General features: G+C 42.9%; 1 protein-coding gene across 1 annotated transcript in view; it reads right to left on the bottom strand.

Annotated features, from left to right (window-relative positions):
- LOC115103353 (collagen alpha-5(IV) chain-like) overlaps positions 1–11,351 on the bottom strand; it is an 81,711-nt gene extending 70,360 nt beyond the window's left edge. The window contains exon 1 of the mRNA XM_029624240.2: positions 11,160–11,351. Within this exon, the coding sequence (XP_029480100.2) occupies positions 11,160–11,222 (63 nt within the window). The 5' untranslated portion in view covers positions 11,223–11,351. The remainder of the gene's footprint in view (positions 1–11,159) is intronic.
- Between the last annotated feature and the right edge of the window lie 871 nt (positions 11,352–12,222).

A 12,222-nucleotide genomic window follows, 5' to 3' on the forward strand; every position in this document is an offset into this window, starting at 1 on the left:
GGCTACAGACACTATATGGCTACAGACACTATATGGCTACAGACACTATGTGGCTACAGACACTATATGGCTACAGACACTATATGGCTACCGACGCTATATGGCTAAAGACACCAACTGGCTACAGACGATGTATGGCTACAGACGATGTATGGCTACAGACACTATATGGCTACAGACGCTATAAGGCTACAGACGCTATATGGCTACAGACACTATATGGCTACAGACACTATATGGCTACAGACACGATATGGCTACAGACACTATGTGGCTACAGACACTATATGGCTACAGACACTATATGGCTACAGACGCTATATGGCTACAGACACTATATGGCTACAAACACTATATGGCTACAGACACGATATGGCTACAGACACTATATGGCTACCGACGCTATATGGCTAAAGACACCAACTGGCTACAGACGCTATAAGGCTACAGACGCTATATGGCTACAGACACTATATGGCTACAGACACTATATGGCTACAGACGCTATATGGCTACAGACGCTATATGGCTACAGACACTATATGGCTACAGACACTATATGACTACAGACACTATATGGCTACAGACGATGTATGGCTACAGACACTATATGGCTACAGACACTATCGTTCCAGACACGATATGGCTACAGACGCTGTATGGCTACAGACGCTGTATGGCTACATACGCTATACGGCTACAGACACTATATGGCTACAGACACTATATGGCTACCGACGCTATATGGCTAAAGACACCAACTGGCTACAGACGATGTATGGCTACAGACACTATATGGCTACAGACGCTATATGGCTACAGACGCTATATGGCTACAGACACTATATGGCTACAGACACGATATGGCTACAGACGATGTATGGCTACAGACACTATATGGCTACAGACACTATCGTTCCAGACACGATATGGCTACAGACGCTGTATGACTACAGACACTGTATGGCTACAGACACCAAATGGCTACAGAGGCTGTATGGCTACAGACACTATATGGCTACAGACACTATATGGTTACAGACGCTGTATGGCTACAGACACTATATGGCTACAGACGATGTATGGCTACAGACACTATATGGCTACAGACACTATATGGCTACAGACACTATATCGTTCCAGACACTATATCGTTCCAGACACTATATGGCTACAGACACTATATGGCTACAGACACTATATGGTTCCAGACACTATATGGTTCCAGACACTATATGGTTCCAGACACTATATGGCTACAGACACTATATGGCTACAGACACTATATGGCTACAGACACTATTTGGCTACAGACACTATATGGCTACAGACACTATATGGCTACAGACACTATATGGCTACAGACACTATATGGCTACAGACACTATTTGGCTACAGACACTATATGGCTACAGACACTATATGGCTACAGACACTATATGGCTACAGACACTATATGGCTACAGACACTATATGGCTACCGACGCTATATGGCTAAAGACACCAACTGGCTACAGACGATGTATGGCTACAGACACTATATGGCTACAGACGCTATATGGCTACAGACGCTATATGGCTACAGACACTATATGGCTACAGACACGATATGGCTACAGACGATGTATGGCTACAGACACTATATGGCTACAGACACTATCGTTCCAGACACGATATGGCTACAGACGCTGTATGACTACAGACACTGTATGGCTACAGACACCAAATGGCTACAGAGGCTGTATGGCTACAGACACTATATGGCTACAGACACTATATGGTTACAGACGCTGTATGGCTACAGACACTATATGGCTACAGACGATGTATGGCTACAGACACTATATGGCTACAGACACTATATGGCTACAGACACTATATCGTTCCAGACACTATATCGTTCCAGACACTATATGGCTACAGACACTATATGGCTACAGACACTATATGGTTCCAGACACTATATGGTTCCAGACACTATATGGTTCCAGACACTATATGGCTACAGACACTATATGGCTACAGACACTATATGGCTACAGACACTATTTGGCTACAGACACTATATGGCTACAGACACTATATGGCTACAGACACTATATGGCTACAGACACTATATGGCTACAGACACTATATGGTTCCAGACACTATATGGCTACAGACACTATATCGTTCCAGACACTATATGGCTACAGACACTATATGGCTACAGACACTATATGGCTACAGACACTATATCGTTCCAGACACTATATGGCTACAGACACTATATGGCTATGCTTTTCACCATATGCTCCTATGAGGCTTTTTACCTTGAACACTTTTTATATTCATTGATGATTTGCTGCTTTAGTGTCTATCTGTCCTTGTTGTGTTTTATTGTGAATGTATTGGTGATGTAAGTATTTGCTGGTGCAATCAAATATCCCCTCTGGTGGACTAATAAAGTACTATCTGATCTCCTTCAGGATAATGTCCCATCTGACCCCGAAGTGTCCAATGACCACTGGAGGAAGACTAAAAACCGGAGGTCTTCCTGGTCAGGTCAGATGGTCAGGAATAAACCCTGGCCCTACAGGTCTGCTGTATAGGAATAAATCCTGGCCCTACAGGTCTGCTGTATAGGAATAAATCCTGACCCTACAGGTCAGATGGTCAGGAATAAATCCTGGCCCTACAGGTCAGATGGTCAGGAATAAATCCTGGCCCTACAGGTCTCCTGTATAGGAATAAATCCTGACCCTACAGGTCAGATGGTCAGGAATAAATCCTGGCCCTACAGGTCAGATGGTCAGGAATAAATCCTGGCCCTACAGGTCAGATGGTTAGGAATAAATCCTGTCCCTACAGGTCAGATGGTCAGGAATAAATCCTGGTTCTACAGGTCTGGTGTTATAGGAATAAATCCTGGTTCTACAGGTCAGATGGTCAGGAATAAATCCTGGCCCTACAGGTCTGGTGTATAGGAATAAATCCTGGCCCTATATGTCTGGTGTATAGGAATAAATCCTGGCCCTATAGGTCTGGTGTATAGGAATAAATACTGGCCCTACAGGTCTGCTGTACAATGTCTAAATAAATCCAATATCTAACTCTGAATATCTCCTAAGGGGTTTTCAAACATGTTGTAGCATCATGATGACTGTACAGGTTAAAGTGGAAGAATGGAATGGGGAGTTCCAAAGTTTGGACATTCTTCAGTATGAAAGCACAATATTAGCAGTAGCCTCCTCTCCCCACCCCTCCCCTCATTTTATGCGCTGTCCTTGGCCTTGGACCTGGATTCAAATATTTTGTTTTCAGGCAAATACTTTTGCTGCACCTGACTGAGCTGAAATTGTGCCAAAAGTATAAACACTTCCCATCTGGCACTCCAGGCTACAGACACTATATGGCTACAGACACTGTATGGTTACAGACACTATATGGCTACAGACGCTATGTGGCTATAGACGCTATGTGGCTACAGACGCTATATGGCTACAGACACTATATGGCTACAGACACTATATGGCTACAGACACCAAATGGCTACAGACACTATATGGCTACAGACACTATATGGCTACAGACACTATATGGTTCCAGAAACTATATGGTTCCAGACACTATATGGTTCCAGACACTATATGGCTACAGACACTATTTGGCTACAGACACTATATCGCTAGAGACACTATATGGCTACAGACACTATATGGTTCCAGACACTATATGGTTCCAGACACTATATCGTTCCAGACACTATATCGTTCCAGACACTATATGGCTACAGACACTATATGGCTACAGACACTATATGGTTCCAGACACTATATGGTTCCAGACACTATATCGTTCCAGACACTATATGGCTACAGACACTATATGGCTACAGACACTATATGGTTCCAGACACTATATGGTTCCAGACACTATATGGTTCCAGACACTATATGGTTCCAGACACTATATCGTTCCAGATACTATATGGCTACAGACACTATATGGCTACAGACACTATATGGCTACAGACACTATATGGCTACAGACACTATATGGCTACAGACACTATATGGCTACAGACACTATATCGTTCCAGACACTATATGGCTACAGACACTATATGGCTACAGACACTATATGGCTATGCTTTTCACCATATGCTCCTATGAGGCTTTTTACCTTGAACACTTTTTATATTCATTGATGATTTGCTGCTTTAGTGTCTATCTGTCCTTGTTGTGTTTTATTGTGAATGTATTGGTGATGTAAGTATTTGCTGGTGCAATCAAATATCCCCTCTGGTGGACTAATAAAGTACTATCTGATCTCCTTCAGGATAATGTCCCATCTGACCCCAGAGGTCTTCCTGGTCATGTCAGATGGCCAGGAATAAATCCTGGCCCTACAAGTCTGCTGTTCAGGAATAAATCCTGGCCCTACAAGTCTTCTGTTCAGGAATAAATCCTGGCCCTACAAGTTTGCTGTTCAGGAATAAATCCTGGCCCTACAGATCTGCTGTTATAAGAATACATCCTAGCCCTACAGGTCTGCTGTATAATGTCTAGATAAATCCAATATCTAGCTCTGAATATCTCATAAGGGGTTTTCAAACATGTTGTAGTTTCATGATGAGTCTACAGGTTAAAGTAGTATTAGCAGCAGACTCCTCTCCCCATTCTTCCCTTCCTTTCAGGTGTTGTCCTTGACCTCGGACCTTGATTCTAATTGTGTTTGTTGTCAATCAAATACTTTTGCTGCACATGTTACGTCGGCTCCCGCTCCCCCTCTCTGGCGCTCAATGTCGCCAGGCTGCTTATCATTACGTACACCTGTCACCATCGTTACGCACATCTGGGCTTCATCAGACTCAAGTGGACTCCCATCACGTTATTAATTACCTCCCCTATATCTGCCACTTTCCCGAGTCAACATTATATTATGCTATGTGTCCCTTGTCCAGACACTGTTTGTGTTTTGTTTCCTGTCTGTTTATTCATTAAACATCCTCTCCCTGTACTTGCTTCTCGTCTCCCAGCCTCTGTCCTTACAGAATGCTGACTCCACAATTTGAAGCATCAGGGAGTTTTATGTTTTTGTTGGTGATGTCGGGTCCGGTTGCCACTGCAGAAGCAACCGGGATGCCTCAGCTGGCTCGAGAGGCTCAGAAGCTTCAGTTGGCTCGTTGGGCTCCCACGCCTCGCCTCAGCTCTCCCAGAGAGCCTCTGCTCCCACTCCCCCTCTCTGGCACTCGAGATCTCCAGGCTGCTTATCATTACGCACATCAGCACTTCATCAGACTCGCCTGGACTCCATCACGTTATTAATTACCACCCCTATATTTGTCACTTCCTCAGTTTCTTTCCCGAGTCAGCGTTAATGTCGTTATGTGTCCCTTGTCCAGACGCTGGTCGTGTTTTGTTTCCTGTCTGCTTATTCATTAAATATTCACTCCCTATACTTGCTTCTCGCCTCCCAGCGTTTGTCCTTACAGCACAAGACAGAGCTGAAATTGTCCTAAAAGTATAAACACTTGCCATCTGACACTCCAGGCAGGCATCCTTGTCTGCACCTACATTGTAAACATTCATTCACACAATAGGCTAGGTTGTAGCAACCTCATGATTGGTATAAGGAACATTTGAGTATCATGTAGTAGCCTAAACCTATTGATGTTCCATTGAACTGAGTGAATGGAATATGAATGACAGTCACCCAATATGATCTAATAGAAATAAGGCCATGCTCATGAAAAAATTAAAATGTTATCTCATCTTAAACGGCATGGACCGCCACTGCGTGATGAAGTTAAGACCCTATGCTCCCTAACAAAGCGTAGTGAGGAGAGGAAAGAGAATAAACGTGGATAGAAAAAGCACGCGGTCTCTTTCAAACTGACCCCTTTTTTTAATATGACAGTGGTTCCACACGTTCTTGTGACACAAGTTGTGTGGGAAAAATATTTGTTGTATTTTTTTTCTGTTACATTTCATTAAATTCTTACTATTAAAATATGTGTGTTGACTGTGATCGGGTAAGTGTGTCTTGTCTGTTTAATTAACAAAATAACCAACTATTGAATTTCATGGCTGCACAGACCCCTAACATAGGTCTAATAAACTCAAAATATGCTCTTCTATTCTTTTGAAAATACATTTTATTCGTTTTTAAATGTTTCTTAGGACCTGCCTAAACAAATGAATAACAGATTTATTTTTGATGGTGTATATTCTCAATGGAGTTATTAAAATAGATGCCCACTCAGATCTGTACACTCGTACTCGGCATGCCGGCATGGTACATTATAAAAGGTGTATGGTAAAAATGGGCCTGTTTGTAAGCGGGTCATATAAACATTGCCAAGTTTTTTTTACAGTCAAAATACTATAAATCCTTTGTGAAAGCAGTATACTGTAAGTGTCCCCCATACTCAGACTAAACACACGCATACTGTACCATCCTCCTTCCTGTGTTCCCCAAAAGGCACTTGTTGACCCCCTCAAACTTGACCTAGTATGGACAGGTGAAAACACTCAAGTCCCAATGTACTTATGGCACCACAAACAAACACACTGGGACTCGCACACGTCTGTTTACCGGCCCATCCACACGATGGACGCTGTTTGCACATCAACACAAACATGGTGGACCACCGGTGTATAAACATGACGTTTTCAAGCCAGATCAAGACATTAAGTACAGTGTGTTCATCTTTAATAGCTTTTATCAGATCCTATGTTTGTGAGACGCTGACTTACTTTACATGAAAGGGAATTTACTAGAACGTTGGGACAAGTGAGTTACGCCAAACATCCACTCCAAACATGGCCACACAGCAAATTATCCAGTATTGAATCAACACAGTGTTAAATTTAATACTGGTCCTGTGTCCAAATGGGCCCACACTTTTCAGTGTTCAATGAACATACCATTTAGTGTAAAGCCTTATTTGCATTTTTCTCAGAGTGCCTTGCCGTTGTTAGTGACAGAGACATGGTTGTTGCATTCCTCCATTTTCCATCGTGTGGCCTTCGCCAAGTGAGATCCTAAGCAAATGTGTTATTGTTAAAATATAATTCTACCTTAACCATCTAAACGGGAAAAACTATTTCAGTAACGGGTGCAATAAGCCCAAGAAACAGAAAAATGTATGTTATTTACAATACCGGTCAAAAGTTTTAGAACACCTACATTTACATTTACATTTAAGTAATTTAGCAGACGCTCTTATCCAGAGCGACTTACAAATTGGTGCTTTCACCTTATGACATCCAGTGGAACAGCCACTTTACAATAGTGCATCTAGGTCTTTTAAGGGGGGTGAGAAGGATTACTTTATCCTATCCTAGGTATTCCTTAAAGAGGTGGGGTTTCAGGTGTCTCCGGAAGGTGGTGATTGACTCCGCTGTCCTGGCGTCGTGAGGGAGTTTGTTCCACCATTGGGGGGCCAGAGCAGCGAACAGTTTTGACTGGGCTGAGCGGGAACTGTACTTCCTCAGTGGTAGGGAGGCGAGCGGGCCAGAGGTGGATGAACGCAGTGCCCTTGTTTGGGTGTAGGGCCTGATCAGAGCCTGGAGGTACTGAGGTGCCGTTCCCCTCACAGCTCCGTAGGCAAGCACCATGGTCTTGTAGCGGATGCGAGCTTCAACTGGAAGCCAGTGGAGAGAGCGGAGGAGCGGGGTGACGTGAGAGAACTTGGGAAGGTTGAACACCAGACGGGCTGCGGCGTTCTGGATGAGTTGTAGGGGTTTAATGGCACAGGCAGGGAGCCCAGCCAACAGCGAGTTGCAGTAATCCAGACGGGAGATGACAAGTGCCTGGATTAGGACCTGCGCCGCTTCCTGTGTGAGGCAGGGTCGTACTCTGCGGATGTTGTAGAGCATGAACCTACAGGAACGGGCCACCGCCTTGATGTTAGTTGAGAACGACAGGGTGTTGTCCAGGATCACGCCAAGGTTCTTAGCGCTCTGGGAGGAGGACACGATGGAGTTGTCAACCGTGATGGCGAGATCATGGAACGGGCAGTCCTTCCCCGGGAGGAAGAGCAGCTCCGTCTTGCCGAGGTTCAGCTTGAGGTGGTGATCCGTCATCCACACTGATACTCATTCAAGGGCATTCAAGGGCTTTTCTTTATTTTTACTATTTTCTACATTGTAGAATAATAGTGAAGACATCAACACAATGAAATAACACATATGGAATCATGTAGTAACCAAAACAAAGTGTTAAACAAATCAAAATATATTTTAGATTTTTTTGATTCTTCAAAGTAGCAACCCTCTGCCTTAATTAATGACAGCTTTGCACAGTCTTGGCATTCTCTCAACCAGCTTAATGAGGTAGTCACCTGGAATGCATTTCAATTAACAGGTGTGTCTTGTGAATTTGTGGAATTTCTTTCCTTTTTAATGTGTTTGAGCCAATCAGTTGTGTTGTCACAAAGTAGGGGGGGTATACAGAAGATAGCCCTATTTGGTTAAGGACCAAGTCGATATTATGGCAGTTCAAATAAGCAAAGAGAAACGACAGTCCATCATTACTTTAAGACATGGAGGTCAGTCAATACGGAACATTTCAAGAACTTTGAAAGTTTCTTCATGTGCAGTTGCAAAAACCATCAAGCGCTATGATAAACTGGCTCTCATGAGGACCGCCACAGGAAAGGAAGACCGAGAGTTACCTCTGCTGCAGAGGATAAGTTCATTAGAGTTACCAGCCTCAGAAATTGGCAATTAACTGCACCTCAGATTACAGCCCAAATCAAATATTTTTGGATTTGTTTAAAACTTTTTTGGTTACTTCGTGATTCCATATGTGATATTTTATAGTTTTGATGCCTTCACTATTATTCTAAAATGTAGAAAATAGTACAAATAAAGAAAAACCCTTGAATGAGTAGGTGTTCTAAAACTTTTGACCGGTAAAGATTTGATCCTGTAAATATTTTTCTGAAGCTATGGTAAAATGTCTTGTTCAAATGCTGTATATCACCAAATCATTTGACTGTTTCTGAAAGGTGTTCTACGATATATGAATAACAATGACAGCAATTGACAAACACCTGAATATTTTTGGCCACCGTGCAACTTTAGAACCCCAATTCAGAGGGTCACATTTTGAATGCAGTATATATTGTAAAGGATTATTGAATTTTTCATAGATATTTCATAAGACCTACATAGATGCTTCATAAATCATTATTTCTTAGGGTGACAGGTCTTTATTTGTCTTAGGGTGACAGGTCTTCATTCAACTGGTTATTTTCCAAATCCTAATATGACATTTGCTTATAAATGATTAATAAAACATCTATGTAGGCTTTATTAAGGGTGTATGAAAGCTTAATAAGAAATGTGTTTTATGACCATTCTGATCATAAATGACCTACTGACGTACACAAGGCCTTGCTGTCAGGTTTGGGGTCAGTTCCATTCCAATATAATAATTTCAGGGGATGAATTTAAATTCATGTGGATGTAAAAAATAAAATATATATAGAATTTCATTGGACCCCAGTCCTATTTACAAGAGAAAACACCAGAGTCTACTTCACACCTGACACTCATAGGGCATGTTTCCCAGACACGATATTAAGTCTGATCTAGTCCTGGACTAATTAGCAGTCTCCATTAAACATGATTTTCAGTCCAGGACTAGGCCTAATTTGTTTCTGGGAAACCGGCCCATAGAGCCTGGTAGCCTACTAAACCTTCTGGCCTATATAGCCTGGTAGTCCTACTAAACCTTCTGCCCTATATAGCCTGGTAGCCTACTAAACCTTCTGGCCCATATAGCCTGGTAGCCTACTAAACCTTCTGGCCTATATAGCCTGGTAGTCCTACTAAACCTTGTGGCCCATATAGCCTGGTAGCCTACTAAACCTTGTGGCCCATATAGCCTGGTAGCCTACCAAACCTTCTGGCCTATATAGCCTGGTAGTCCTACTACACCTTGTGGCCCCTAGAGCCTGGTAGCCTACTACACCTTGTGGCCTATATAGCCTGGTCGTCCTACAACACCTTGTGGCCTATAGAGCCTGGTAGCCTGCCAAACCTTCTGGCCAATTGAGCCTGGTAGCCTACTAAACCTTATGGCCCATATAACCTGGTAGCCTACTAAACCTTCTGGCCCATAGAGCCTGGTAGCCTGCTGAACCTTGTGGCCTATATAGCCTGGTAACCTGCTAAACCTTGTGGCCCATATAGCCTGGTAGCCTGCTGAACCTTGTGGCCTATATAACCTGGTAACCTGCTAAACCTTGTGGCCTACATAGCCTGGTAACCTGCTAAACCTTCTGGCCTACATAGCCTGGTAGCCTACTATACCTTATGGCCCATATAGCCTGGTAGCCTGCTAAACCTTATGTTGTAGGCCTACACCTGGCCAGGGTATCTGGCCCTATAGGATAGGCATCCTAGAAGGCTACAATGCGTAGTCTGGTTCCAGGTAGAACCCTTTTTGGTTCCTGGTAGAACCATTTTGTGTTCCATGTTGAACCCTCTGTGGAAAGAGTTCTACATGGAACCCAAAACGGTTCTACTTGGAAGCAAAAGGGGTCTACCTGGAACCCACAAGGGTTCTTCAAAAGGTTCTGCTATGGGGACAGCCGAAGAACCCTTTTTTTTTTGGTTATTAGATAGAAAAAATGTACTAAGAATGTCTCCCAAAGGCCCAATACACAAATTGCATACAGCATGATATAGCTGCCTGTGAATAAATTAATGAATCGATACAGCAAATATCTAAAGTTAAGTATAGGACAGACATAGGCCAAACTATTATCACACACGAAAAGCAAGTCCCACAGTCTACTTCATAGGCTAGCACATGGTCAATCCGGGATCCTTGGGATGTCCCTACGCTTAACCCTAACATTAACCCATACCTTAACCCTAACCTTAACCCTTACCTGAACCTAACCCTTACCTTAACCATTTTACATTTAAACTTCAATGGGGTAGGGCCATCCCATGATTCCCGGTTAACGTGGACCTATGTTAAAGACAACAGGTTATGCAGGACTCATATAGGCTAAATTTGTGAACCCGTTTCATTTTCATGTAGACTACATTTCCCTATAAAGATTTGTCCGTAAGCTTTCCTCACAGCCTTCCTTTTCATGAACATTCAGTTGTTGTTTTTTAAATCATGTATTTTTAAAAGGGTATGATGCTTACATCCTTCGCCTCAATTCCTCGCAGCATCACCCCCAAAGCAAAACAAAGCAACGCAGTCCTCATCTTGAAGATGATCTTCCCGCCACTATTGGATTTAGCAAATTCGCGTGCTCCTCTCCTCGATCTCCTGCAACATACAAGCAGCCAGGCCCGACACCTGTGTGCGCGGCAAGCGACAGGTGCGTCAGTGCGGTTGGGGGAGCGTGTACCCACTAGTATTCTGTCAGCAGCACACACGGTGACGTCACGTTCGTATGGAAATGAGGAAAAACATTCAAAATAACAGCCCGTATTTCAAAACATTGCAATGTAAATAACTAATTTAAAAGATATGGAACAAATAAAAAAAACTATGCTTTCAAAAAATATATAAATAAGAAAAAAATACTATGTTGACCCTGGTATGTTGAGAATATTGGCTTTTCCACCTGTCTCAGTTAAAGTGTAATGGGAAATATTCAGTAGGGTCTCTACTAACCAAATATTGTGATTTTCTAGGGAGACTGTGTTACACGGCTGGCTGCTGGTTTTGGACTGTCACCGGACAAATCTTCACATTTCCCGAAAAAATGTCATTACTACATTTTCCCCCAATTGTCGCACGAATGCAATTCCACAAAATACACAACATGTCCAGCAGCAGATTGGCCATAATAAGATATCACATTATCCAGACAGGTTGTAGCATAGAATACTTTATCCTAGTGTATATGTTTCACACAGTCGCCATAAATTCAAAGCACACGCATAATTGACACTGCCGGACGGGACACGAGACCCAAATGCAGTTTCAAGGTCTCATCAGAAGTGAACATTCGTTCCCGGTCCGACCCAAACCCGGTGATTTGAAGCCCGAGCCCAGGCCTGGTTCTACATTACAGAAATCAATTGAGCCCGAACCCGAAAAAAAGCCAGATTTCTAGAAAACAGTAGGTTATATTGATTTATATTGATGTTGAGAACAACAAGGGAGAGGCGGGTGGCAGCGGAGTGAGAAGACGAGGAAACAGCCATTGGGCCTAGAAAAAGCACAGAGGGGAAACTCACATTAGCTATGTCATAT

Source organism: Oncorhynchus nerka, linkage group LG20 (assembly GCF_034236695.1).
Source record: "Oncorhynchus nerka isolate Pitt River linkage group LG20, Oner_Uvic_2.0, whole genome shotgun sequence".
Lineage (NCBI taxonomy): Eukaryota > Metazoa > Chordata > Actinopteri > Salmoniformes > Salmonidae > Oncorhynchus > Oncorhynchus nerka.